The sequence below is a fragment of the Alosa pseudoharengus genome, unplaced genomic scaffold (assembly GCF_046254945.1).
Source record: "Alosa pseudoharengus isolate Yale_2024_CS ecotype anadromous, Long Island Sound unplaced genomic scaffold, YU_APseudo_1.1 YU_APseudo_1.1_scf_20, whole genome shotgun sequence".
Lineage (NCBI taxonomy): Eukaryota > Metazoa > Chordata > Actinopteri > Clupeiformes > Clupeidae > Alosa > Alosa pseudoharengus.
In genome coordinates this window covers 25,933,616-25,947,426 of record NW_027468664.1, presented here as the reverse complement: position 1 = coordinate 25,947,426, position 13,811 = coordinate 25,933,616, and the positions used below count along the sequence as shown (strand labels likewise).

General features: G+C 42.8%; 1 protein-coding gene across 1 annotated transcript in view; it reads right to left on the bottom strand.

Annotated features, from left to right (window-relative positions):
• Positions 1 to 11,622, bottom strand: part of ano2b (anoctamin 2b) — a 131,872-nt gene extending 120,250 nt beyond the window's left edge. Inside the window, exons 1-3 of the mRNA XM_076297204.1 lie at positions 11,592 to 11,622; positions 10,584 to 10,753; positions 8,616 to 8,999 (exon numbers count right to left, since the gene is read on the bottom strand). Of these exons, the coding sequence (XP_076153319.1) occupies positions 8,616 to 8,999; positions 10,584 to 10,753; positions 11,592 to 11,622 (585 nt within the window). The remainder of the gene's footprint in view (positions 1 to 8,615; positions 9,000 to 10,583; positions 10,754 to 11,591) is intronic.
• Positions 11,623 to 13,811: the final 2,189 nt, after the last annotated feature.

Sequence of the window (13,811 nt, the reverse complement as noted above, 5' to 3'; positions counted from 1 at the left end):
GATAGAATGACAGAGAGAATGAAAGAAAGAAAGAAAGAAAGACAGGTAAAAATAACTTGGATCCGTAAAGGTTAATTAGGATAAGATATTCCAATTAGCGCTTGATCTCAGTAGGGGAAGGCAATTAGGTCGATATCAACTGAAGCAGAGATGGGGAACACACACCACTGAGGAGTGGGAGGGGGGTGCCAGGGGGTGGGGGGAGCATGGTGGTGGTGGTGGAGGGGGGTAGGGGCACCTGACATTTCGGGGGGCTCCCAAAGACCTGAGAGCGGAGGCGTCACAGCGGGACGGGGCGCAACCCTCCTGCCCCGAGAATCCGGAGGCTGACATTTCCAATCATGAATAACAGGATATGCTCCCTCTGCTCTGGATGGAGCAGGGGAATAAAGACAGGTGAGGAGGAGGAAGAGGAGGAGGAGGAGGAGGGGTGGGGGGCATCTACTCTGTTGTAAATACAGATTATGAAGCTCTCTTTTTAACCTCACCTTCCAAACACAAGAGTGGAATAACACATAAAGACTGCTACAGCGTACTCTATAAAATAACAACACATTTCATAAACAAGGAGAGGAAGAAGTTTATGATAAAGAAGCAGTGGAGATGATGATTGATGATGATTATGACGATGATAAAAAGGGAATGTGCTTAAGTGATTATTGGTGATAATTCACCCTTTGCTAAGTCCTTCCTCTCTTAGTTACTGTTGCTAAGTTCGACAAACTCCGACATACTTGACAGGATTTGATAATGATGTTCTTCCAACTCCCACAACAGGGTGGCCACAACAGTGATGAAGATGGATTATTTATGATGATGATTATGACGATGACAAAGACAAGTATCCTACCAAGAACTAAGTGAGCACTTTTCCTAGCAGCCAACAACATCACAAAAATCAATGATTCAGGAGGAGAAGGAGGAAGAGGAAAAAAGATTAATTTGTAGATAATCCCAACAATGATAAAAAAACAATCGTGATTATGATCAGAGACAATGAAAAAGACTAAAGACAATGATTCAAGATGACTATGACCACATTATGATCTGTCAATGATGATGAAGAAAATGATGATGATGATGATGATGATGGTGATGTTTTAGGCTACCCTAAAATTGCCAGTGAGCTTCTCTGCAGTTGAAAACAGCATGGAGTTAAGACTAGCCATCTCAAAACATCATATGAATGGAATGCCAAAGAGCCAGTCTCGTTGGCATGTCAGCTCAAGCACACACTCAACCAACAGTTGTGAAAGACACCACCATACGATTATAGAAATACTCGGATTTGGAACACTTTCTGTAGATTTCCTAATTACAATAATGTTGCACAATGACATTTTCAGCAAATGCATCCCTGGAAAAACAAGGTAAGAGAGGAAAACTTCTGTTAACATCTCTCGCTCTCAAAGGAACAAACACACTAAGGCTGCTCAATTATCCCAGTCACAATCATAATTTGAACCAATGCAATCAGCTAATCGTATCTAGTCTACAGATAATCGTACATGGCTAATCTTGATTGATTGATTGAAAATCTTTATTGACATGATGTTTTTGTACAAAGGATGATTATTATATGAATAAATAAATAAATAAAATGACTTTGTACAATTATCAGTCAAAAGGATAAACACAATAAAGCCACAGGGCTTATTTCCATTGTGGTCCTTAAGATGTGTGCATTTGGTGGTGTGTGTCAGTGTTTGCAGGTGTAGGCATGTGGTGAAGGCATATGTCTTAAAGTGAATGTAATTATGTTGGTGGTATGTGGAGGAATAAAACAAAATAAAACAAGGTAACATAGAGAGGACCAGGCATCTCCAGACATACAACATAAAACAGAGAAGGAAGTACAGTACATACAGTGCATGTAACTCTAATAACCATACTACTGTCAACTGCTCAGTACATACAGTGCATGTAACTCTAATAACCATACTACTGCCTACTGCTCAGTATATACAGTGCATGTACCTCTAATAACCATACTACTGCCTACTGCTCAGTACATACAGTGCATGTAACTCTAATAACCATACTACTGTCTACTGCTCAGTACATACAGTGCATGTAACTCTAATAACCATACTACTGTCTATTGCTCAGCCAGCTCTTTAGTGATGATTTAAAATGATCAGTATTATCTGTTGACTTTAATGCTGCTGGTAACCCATTCCATATGATGGCTGCTGAATACAGAAAAGAGCCCTTGCCCATGCAACTTTTAAATCTACATAGAACAAAGTCAGTGGTACTACCCCTTGTTGAGTAACTGTGAACAGCATTTACCCGAGAAAAATAATTAAAGATATGTTGGTACTTTATTTTTAATTATTCTATGTACCATACACATTTTTATATATGTTACTCTATCCTCTACTTTGAGCCACTTAAGGCTATTAAAATGAGCCGGGTTGAGGTGTGTGTATGGGTGTAGTTTAAGAATAAGTCTCACTAATTTGTTTTGTGATGTCTGCAGCTTCTGTTTGAAAATCTTAGGAATGGTTGTGTACCATGAAGTGCAGGCATAATCAAAGTGGCATTGTATTAGGGCCCCAGCAAGAATCTCGAGAGCTTGTCTATCTATTAATGTGGATACTCTAGCTAGAAATTTTATTTTCTGATTTACTTTAGACAGAACTTTTAGAGCCATGCACTCCCCAGATAATGTATTATCAAGTATGCAGCCTAAGTAAGTTACTGATTCCTTAGTTATTATTTCAGAATCACCAACTACCACACTGAATCCAGGTGACTTCCTTAGCTTATCATTTGATCCAAATAGTATTGATTCAGTTTTACCAAGATGGAGAGACAGTTTATTTTCAGATAACCAAATGCTGACTTTCTGAAGTTCTTTCTAAGTAATTTCTCTACCTCTGCTTTATTGCGATGAGACACTAAAAGAGCTGAATCATCCGCGTAAAGATACAGATTGCAATCACATGCTGACTTCATGTCGTTTATGTACAGCAGAAAAAATAACGGACCTAGGATGCTTCCCTGGGGGACCCCACATGTAAGTGGAAGAGGAGTTGATATAGTACCACTCACATCTACCACTTGTTCCCTATCCCCCAAATTGGATCCAACGTAGAGATACAGAATTAAAACCCAAGGCTCTAAGTTTGACTAAGAGAATACAGTGGTTCACAGTGTCAAACGCTTTTGTCACAACTATGATTTTTATGTCATCTTCCTGGTGTGCTTACCAATCAGAAGTGCTGTGCTTCTCATTCACTAGGCACGCTGACCAATCAGAAGTGCTGTGTTTCTCATCCACTAGGCATGCTCACCAATCAGAAGTGCTGTGTTTCTCATCCACTAGGCATGTTCACCAATCAGAAGTGGCACAACTTAAAGAGACATTTGAAGAGACATTTGGAATACTAAAGTGAATCTGATAACACTTTACGGTAAGGGTACATGAATTATCATGAATTCATGCATGAATTAATTCATAATTTATGTATTACTTCATTCCTTAATATCTCATGAATCATCAGGAATTCATCAGTTCATGCATGACCTCATACATGAACAGCACATCACCTAAATCATTAGGTATGGTGGGCATATCATTATGAATTATGATTTATTAAGCATGATCATGATTATTTATTTTTCTGCCAAAAATGTGGCCATCACTGCTCAAATTCTGATTTGAACACAACTTTGCAGTTCTCGAAACACATTAAATTCATGTAATTATGATGATCATGCTTAAGAAATCATAAATCATAACAATGTACCTATCGTACCTAATGTCTTAGTTGATGTGTTGTTCATGCATGAGGTCATGAATGAAAGACTATGAACTTGATGTTTCATGAGCTATAAAGGAATGAAGTGATGCATAAATCATGAATTAATTCATGTACCCTTAACGTAAAGTGTTACCGTGAATCTTGACATTGACATTCAAACGTCATATTGCAAAACGGAACCGTAAAATCTATCAGAAAAATCGCAATTCAATATTCCCCAAATTGTGCATCCCTAACACACACACACACAAACAGTCAGTTCAAACACACACACACAAACAAACACAAAACATGATCCCAACCTTATTGTGATACGAATGACAAATAAGGCTCATTAAAGCAAAAAAAAGTTTTTACTCTGCACTGACAAACAAACTTTATGATTTGCTTAGAAAGCAGATGATTCCATGTCACCTAGAGAGAGAGAGAGATGCTGATTTCTCCTCCTTTCACTGCCAGGCCTGTCTGTCACTCCAATAATTACACAGTCAAAGAAGAAAAGACTTCCTGTGGTAACTTTCTGATCTCCAGGAAAAACATAGCACACCCAGTTGTGGCAGGTAAATCCTAGGTGATTTATGTGCCCGCATACACACACACACACACACACACACACACACACACACACACACACACACACACACACACACACACACACACACACACACACACACATATTCTCTCCCTCTCACTCTCTCTCTCTTTCTGTCTCTCTCTCTATAGAGGGACATGTAGGATCAGCCTACTGGAACCGAAATGAGCAAGCTCGGCTGTTGTTTTGTTTGTTACAGATGGTGGCATTGGATTTGTAAATCTGTGCATCTGTGCCACATGCCCACATGCCTATAGCCGAACAAACAAACAAACCAACAACCCAAAAAAACAACACAAACAAACAACACACACCCATATTCTGAATGAAGCACATAGATTAAATATTATGAAGAAGGAAGACAAATGTTATCAAAAAAGATGGAAGACACAAGATGGCAGTTCAGACGATTGGCTGTAAACCAGGCCTATCAATTGCTCATTAGAGGAAGAACACTGCTGTGGCTGGCGTGATTACGACGGGTACGACGCATACATATGGATTCGATTACATATCAAGTGCGCCAGTTAGTCTGAAACAGAAGCTGGACTTTAATCCCCAACACAATGAATGTACAGGAGCTGAAGCAAGATTCAAAATGAATTAAGAGTAGAAACATACATTAAAGAAGTTAGTTGTTTGGCTTCTGGGATTGACCTCAATGTTTCTTTTGGCTTATAGCAACCTGATGTCTGGTCAGTGTATACTTAATGAACCTGTAGATCTTACAAGCAGACTCCGCCAGGTGTGAAACTGAAGTGTTCCGTTATAAATAATTGTAGACTTGTTTTCCAATTTAAGCGCCGCTTTCACGTCTGGTGTAGCCACTTCCATTGATTATCGTGCGGCATACACTCGGCGAACAGAGCACATCAGCTACATGTCTGGTGTAACCTGCCTGTTACACCTACACGCCAGAGGCCTCATAATATCTGCCCTGGTTTCTACACCTTAAGTGAAAGCAATCTAATTAGCAGTTGACCACCAGCAAAGGGGATAAGCCTAACTCAGCACCAATGCTGATCAACATAGTCACAGGGGGTCATAAAGATCTCATGTCCGGCCAGATATAGCACATGACTGGGGATAAAGCATGCTGTTCATTTGCATCTTTTGGGTAGAAAACAAACAAATAAACAAATAAATTGCTTTACACTGAAAAGCCATAGATTCCTCTGAACGAACTAATTAAGACATTCTACTGGGGGTCATCCCTATGATCCCCGGGTCCTATGTTCCCCACTCGAGGTTAGGGTTAGGGTCCTATGTTCCCCGGTCCCATACAAAGCGGGGAACATAGGACCCGGGGAACATAGGTACGCTCCCATTCTACTGCAATGTGCATACAGTACCTCCATACCGGAGTTGCAACTTATGAAACAAACTGGTGAATATTAAAAACAAACAAACATGCAAAGACATAAACAAATCAGTTTTACACGGCACATGTACAGATTCCTCTAAACCGAATGACTGAGACTCCCCCTTCCCCCTGTGTGCTTCCATGCGTGCTCCACACAAGAGTTACATGCAACACACTGAACAAAAACAAACAAACAAACACAGAAACAAACCAACAAACAAACCAACAAACAAACAAACACACAAACACACAAACAAACACAAAAATAAACACACAAACAAACCAACCAACAAACAAACAAACACACATACAAACAAACACACATACAAACACACAAACAGATATTTCAGACTGCACATGCATTGCACACTGCTGCACAATGCATGCCCCCAAACAAGATGCAAGCAACAAACTGGACAATAATAAATGAAAACAAAACAAACAAACAAACAAACAAACAAACAAACAAACAAAATACTTTACATAGAACATTCATTGATTCCTCTGAACACTTTGTTTGCAACATGCCATGTGTAACCTGCGTTGTGTTGAACCTGCGCGATTCAGCCCTGCACACGCCCGGACTCGAACCCGCGAACAGCAGCACCTCGGATTGGGAGGCGAGCGCACTAACAATTGAGCCAATAGCCCAGGCTACTGGCTCGCATGCCAGCAGCACTCTTGAGGCGTCGGGGAGAGAGGTTTACCAACGTTCCACAAGCACAGCTAAGCTAGCTGGCGTCCGTTACACATGCATGCTGTTATGTGTGAGTCACAACCAAGAAACAGGTGAATAATTAACAACGGATCATTAATAATGAGTTATGTGCAGAAGGCCCAACCCTTAATAATACACAGTTGCCTCGAGGACTTCATTGCTTACATAATGTTAAAAAGTGAACAGCCGTTGCCTATGGGACACCAGTCAGTGGCCTCGATGCCCACAGTCTGAGGGGGGGGGGGGACCTGGCCATACTCCCAACTCTCCCTCTCCGAGCTGAGCTCAACGTAGCAGTGCCAAGAGGGGCAGCCTCCCGACCTACGGCTTGCAATCAGTCTCTCTCTCTCTCTCTCTCTCTCTCTCTCTCTCTCTCTCTCTCTCTCTCTCTCTCTCTCTCTCTCTCTCTCTCTCTCTCTCTCTCTCTCTCTCTCTCTCTCTCTCTCTCTCTCTCTCTCTCTCTGTGGAGTAAGTGGAGTATGCCACTTCCTCAACCACCAATCTCCAAACATCACGTCACTGTAGAAACAATAGCTGCTCAGCACAGTGTGTTCTTTTAAAGATCAGTGGTTACTCCCAAAGTTACCTGCGGGTTAGCCGGTTATCTCGTTCATAGGCCAGCCCTCTGGTCCCTACACGGCACAAGCTCAGTTTGCCTACAATCACACAGCCTCATCATCTCCCCGAAGTAATCAATGTCCTTTCCCACAGAGCCTGTTATAAACACGTTATAGGACAAACGATGACATGTACATCATAGGACTGTCTGCTACTGAAATGCAGTATATGAAGAGTTTGGTTTCAAAACACTATATCTCCATTTTTAAAAACATTAAAAAGTCATGTAATTTGTAGTCATGTGTATTTCAGGTAATATCAATAAAATTGCAATTGTGTTGTTGTAAAGATAAATCAAGCAACAATACCCAATTACCGGTACAGTTCTACTGAAATTACTAAATGTAAAAACACATATTTATGAAAATTCATTAAAATGGCGGATGTAGCGTTTTGGAACCAAACTCTTCATATAGACTTTATCAATAGACGTCTGCCGTCTATACCTGCAAAAACTAAAATGTTAACAGTTTAATCTTAATGCTCTGCTGCTGGGGGGGGGGTTGTCCCCAAGACAAACTCGAGGCAAGTGAACATCTTTCCTCTTGGTACTGAGGCCAGAGACCTCTCCATACATATGATCGCTGCATGGTGGTTCAGACTGTTCTACTGGTCAAAGCCGCGTCCCAACAACATAAACCCTCACACTAAACCCTTTCTCGCCCCTTCATGGTTCAGTCTGATAAATAAAAGCCCTAAACACACTTTTAAACATCTAAAACCATCTCACATCTAACACAATAAAGTCATTTAGTTTCCACTTTGCATTGCATCTCTACAGCCACCTGACTAACATAGGGTTGTGCCATATTGTTTCGTGTATCATATCATGATCATTCTTCTATATGTGCTAAGAATATTGACAATATAGTTGTAGGATGTTTTTACGTAGCTTTGTGCTCAGTTTGCACGCAAAAAGGTGTCCATGTGCATCATTTGTAGCGCTGTGAGTGCAATCACTTTCTATTTTATCAAATATAACTATGAAAGATGTATGCTGTGTTAACTCTTCATAACTATATAAACATTTTCTGTTAAAATTATACTATTTCGTGTTACATCATATATGGCCATTTCTCCTCAGCATATTGAGATCAGAGGGTTTTTTTAGCCTTGTCGCCCAGCCCTACTCAAGCAAGAGCATTTTTTCAACACAGAAAAAAATCTTTGGCATCTACACACACATACACACAGCCCACAAGAAGTCGCAGCTCAACCCTTATGCAAAAAATACCCATGACATATTATTGGAACAAGATCATAATTTCAAGCTCTAACCTTGTACCAGTCGGCCTGCCAAAGACTTACAACCACGTCAAATCACTAATGATGGTTTCAGAGCTTGGAAATGCATTCTGGGAGATTCAAATCTCCCAGTACTTCCACACACCCTGATGTCTTATTTAGTAGATCACCAATTTGTGGAGCTCCACAGGATTTTAATGTAAACAAAACCATGTAAGCAGGCTGACATTGTACAAAAACACTAACGGCACACACATTAGCACTAACGTCACACCCCATCACCTGCAACAGGTGAGCAACTTGTCTCACCTCTTTGTCTCGTTCGATCTCCAGGCCGGCTTCGACGAGGCTGGCCTCAAACTCCTCGCGGACCATCCTCTTCTCCCCCTCAGCTGGGTCATCTGGGTCGACGTCCACTATCGCCTCCTCACAGTCAGCCTTGCCTCCTGCTCCTTCTCCTCCTCCTCCTCCTTCCTCTACATCCTTCGCCCCCACGGGGAAGCTGCCATTGGAGATGATTGACAGCCTGTGTTGCCCGAGCGATCCCCTGCTGGACGCTCGCCTCCGGTAATTGTACACCAGCACAAAGTCCACCTTACGCTTGTTGTCGGCGAAGTACAACCTTTTGGCCTCCCTGTCCCGATCGTTCTCCTGATCCCGCTCTCGGTCTGGGTCTATGAAGTTGTTCGCCATCTGAGGAAGAGGAACGTGTTCAGGGTGCGTTGGCATCGTGGAGAGGTGGCGGGCGTAATGTGATGTGTGCCCAGCCAAGCCACGCGCACAGAGACTTAAAGAGGTGGGAGGGGATGGAGAGCTGTTAATATTACGATGTAGGTCAGCCTTTCGCTTCTTGATTTGGCTGCTCTCAATACTCGCACATGCTCAGAGACAAATGATGTGGAGGGGGAGCAAAGCAAAGCAAAGGGGGGATGAAACTTTGAGTCTCATGCACACAGTACACCTAGTTGGGTTCAGCTTAATGACAGCACTGAGGCACATTTGAAATAAGAGTACATCAATTTTACAACACAAGAAAATGATTTGCTATGTGAAGCAGTTTACTCACGGGTAGCTTGCGATCACCTGCCGATTGCTCCATCACACTCTTCAAAAACAGAGATAGATAGAAGGGGAGAGAGAGAGATAGAGAGAAGAGAGAGAGAGAAGGAGAGAAACACAAAGACGCAAACAAAAGCTGTGGTGGAAGATAGCACTCAGTTATAGTTACATTCACCGAACAATTCCCCCGATCAATTCCGAATATGTGCGCGGACACTCTCCCGGTCACCTCGAAGCTGCGTCGCGCGGCATCTCTCAATCGTCAAAAGCTTTATCTAGCACACAATACGTGAAATCCATCTGGCTTGCTTTTTTTTGGCACGGCGTGGCAACGACAGCTGAAGGCGAAGCGAGGTCTCTGGCACAAGCGCAACTATACGGATCGCCATAGAAACTTGTGAACCGTCACTGCGCGAGGGAGGCAGGAGGGTGGGGGCGAACAGGAACTGATTAGATGTAGACGCGCAGCATGTGTGCCCATTTCCCCTCGTGCTATTCGCGCATCTGTCAGAGGGAACACACATTATAGGCAGCAGGGGTGGATCCATCAGGTGTTTCTCTTACATGTGGGAGGGAGAGGAAGCCAACTGCGTTTCTAATTGGTTGGTAGGCCTACATAGAAGAATAGACGAATTGCCTATAATTAGAATAATGTTAAAGTTTTGTGTACCCTCACAACTTAGATCATTAGCAAAAAATGAAAACACAAATGAAAAATTAATACTGTATGGTTACTTGACACGAATTAATCCAATTGGAAAACGCAGGGGAGTATCTTGTAATATCTATGGGGTCATCCCCGGGTTAGGGTTAGGGTTATGGTAAGGGTTTTTAAAAAGGGTCCTATGTTCCCCGGTCTCATACAAAGCGGGGAACATAGGGCCTGGGGAACATAGGTACGCTCCCATATCTATAATGCGGGAATACATTAGCGGAGATTATCTAGATGTCCTTATGACGTTAAAATATAAACCATTCCACCCAACGACACCTCATAATCCAAGGGGTTTAACAACGTTGTTCTTGTTGATCTGGTAGTCCTAATCATTTTCATTCAGAGAATTTAGCCCAGGCCTACACTGTAGTCATAAGTTTTGCCTTAGTGGAAATGTCTCTGCCACTGACACACTTATTCACAACATTGTAGAGACAATGACGACATGCTTTATTTTGCTCAGATAGTGCAACCCGTTCTCTGTGGTAAAGAGAGCAACTTACCATCTCAGGGCGCTGTTCGAGATAACAGGTGGGATCTTCAAGCCTACGGTGCGCCAAATCCAACCCCATCTCCGAAAACTCCTTGGCTAAACTGTAGAACCGGTCGCTGTGAATGGAGGAAGACTCGCTCATAGCGGTGGCGATCCGTTCCGTTACACCGTTCCATGTTTCTTGAAAAGATGAAATTAGATAACACAGTTACCTTCATACTAGTTGATAACTGTTATAAGCGTGTGGAGTTCACCCCCTGTAACACAAGCTCTACAGAACGACTTTTGTTTTTGTGCTCGCACGTGTTCAGACCCAGCGCGTGCTTGAGCCGTCTCCGGATCAGCACCTTGGACAGACACAAACATCCAGTTAATTTCCACCGACTATGTGTGCAAACGAATATTCTGTCTCGCGTTATAATAACACATAAACGAAAAGTTCTGATGAACAATTCGCTGATATATGCAACAGCAATGTATAAGTCTAAATAAAAATAAAATCTACAAACAGCAAACCTCACTATTTTGGTAGAGTTGGCTTAGATTTTTCTCGAAGGAGCGTCAAACGCCCATAAATAGCCAATGGTCGGTTTTCCATTTATAGACTCAAACCATAGGCGACACAATGCATCTGCAGTTCTACCCTGAAGTAGCCCATGTTTCCTTAGCAACTATCACAGCGTGTGTGAGCTATAAAAAAAATGTATTGTCGTCTCGTTCTGTTGCTGTATCAGTATGCAAAGGAAGCCGAAGTTTACAACCCATGATTGGTCTTTATTTCTTCATTACTGCGATACAATGAGATAAGCAAGGCGAAGTATGTGTCAGCAACAGGTGCACAAGTCAAGAATGCAGGTAAACCATCTCTACGCATGGTGATGTGAAATCTACGCTACGTGCGCTATATCCTGTTATGCAGCAGCCTAGGCTACCATGTGGGACTGGGGCCCACAATACAACAGTAACCTACAGGTAAAGCCATACGCTCTAGCCCAAAAAAATGTCATTCATCACTTACCCGCACAGGAAGGCGAAATATCCTCAGCCATGTCGCCGTTAATGGAGGAAGGAAAGGGTTGTTATGAGACACGGCGGGACAGCAGGGCTTTAAAATCCGCTCCTGGCTCTGCGCGGGCTTAATTTGCGGACGGCCGTGGCTGTTAAGTCCATGAGTGCTATTCAGAGGGCTTAGGGTAAAGCCAAACTTTGCCTTATTACCTCGACCTGCTGGCTTGGATGCCATGGTACCTCACTAGAGAGCGGCACATCTCATCCCCAATCACCGCTGTCCGTGCATCCTAGTATGTTCCATCCAGGACCAGGGCACATTTTCAGAAGAGGCCTATGCATTTTAAATAACGTAGGCAATAGCCTACTCAAGATTAGTTTGACTTTTGTCCTGAACCGAGTTTTGGAGGGCCTGTGGACCATTGTTGACACAAGCCTTTGTTTAAAACGGCCACAACAAATAGAAAAGCTGAGTTAAGCGAAAGTTGACGATGATGAAAGCGCTGGTATGCGTGGAGTCAAGTTACATGGCAGACCTTTTCAGTTAGAGTATCCAGTGTGACCATGACCCTTGAACTACAGTGAACCACTAACACACTTTCTCACACCCCGTCCGGCTGGATCGCCCGACAGTATATCCAATTACCCCGCAATTGAGTGCCAGTATACCCCATCTGTGTTGTTAAATATGGATGAACGTTGCACAAAGCACTGTTTCCGAGAAAATCATGAGCTGTTCCAGGAGAAGGAACAATTAAGTAACACAATCATTCATTAAACTTCAATAAATGCAAAGACTACTCGCATTATTTGCACTTCATTTCGTTCATTAGAGAACTACAGAGAGGCTCCGCTGGTTACACCACGTAGTGTCACCACCGAGTTGGCACACATACGGGGAAGTAAAAAATAGCAAAAGGCGCACAGCCTAAATAGCCGTAAAGAGCTCACCCACACAGCTTTGCAGCTGTTCCCGATTTGGTTCATTTCCCCCTGGAAATGAGGATGCAAAATATGCCCTTTTCCGGATTTGGCCCGTTAAATCGCACTTGATCAGGCAATTCATTTTCCTGTAACGATCCATTGCCAATGTAGCGCTTTGCGCCCGCAGGTATAGGCTATATGGAGATGTTTTTTATGTACTGTAATTAACTGTGGGATTGTTAAATAAAGCATATGTAAATTAAAAACAGCTCACGAATGAGAGCCTAAACACAACAGGAAAACAGCTTAGGCCTAGGCCTACTCCAAATCATTGTCTACCGGTCATTACCAGTGGCCCTACTGTAGCCTAATTGGAGGTGATGGTGATGATGAAGATGATAGTGATGATACATTGATAAGTAAAGTAGGCTGTATAAAGAGTTTTCAAAGATTACTCTATGCCTCAACTTAACTGGAAGTAGGGTAGACATAATACCATTTTGGATATACAAAAAGTGTCACGATTATAGAAATAAGAGGCTCTTAGAACAGGTGCATTACTGTCAGTGGCTAATAGGATTATACCGCATATGGCTGCTTGCACTTACGTCTTGTGGACTGCTGATTAGATTCAACTTTATTGTCATTGTGCAGAGTAGACCTACAAGTACAGAGACAACGAAATGCCGTTTGTATCTAACCAGAAGTGCAAAAAAGCAGAAAAGTGCAGTGTCTTCAAATCTTCAACTCAACACTTCAAAGACCAAGGAGATGGTGGATTTCCGCAGGTCTAAGCCCACTCTGCTACCAGTCCCCATTGATGGGGTCAATGTGGAGGTGGTAAGCACCTATCTGGGTCTCCACTTGGACAATAAACTGGACTGGTCAGCCAACACTGATGCACTCAAGGGGAGGGCAGAGCAGGCTGTACTTCCTGAGGAGGCTGCGCTCCTTCAATGTGTGCAGCAAGTTCCTCAGGATGTTCTACCAGTCTGTTGTTGCCAGCGTCCTCTTCTATGCAGTGGTATGCTGGGGAGGAAGCACAAAGTAGAAGGATGCGGGGCGAATTGACAGGCTGGTAAGGAAAGCTGGCCCTGTAGTGGGAGCTGAACTGGAGTGCATCACTTCAATATCTGACAAAAGGACCCTGAACAAACTGATCAACATCTTAGACAATGAGTGTCACCCACTCCACAGCACTATTGTTAAGCAGAAGAGCCTGATCAGCTGGAGACTTCGCTCACTGCCTTGCACAACAGACAGACTGAGGAAGTCATTTGTCCCCAGGGCCATTGAACTGTTCAAT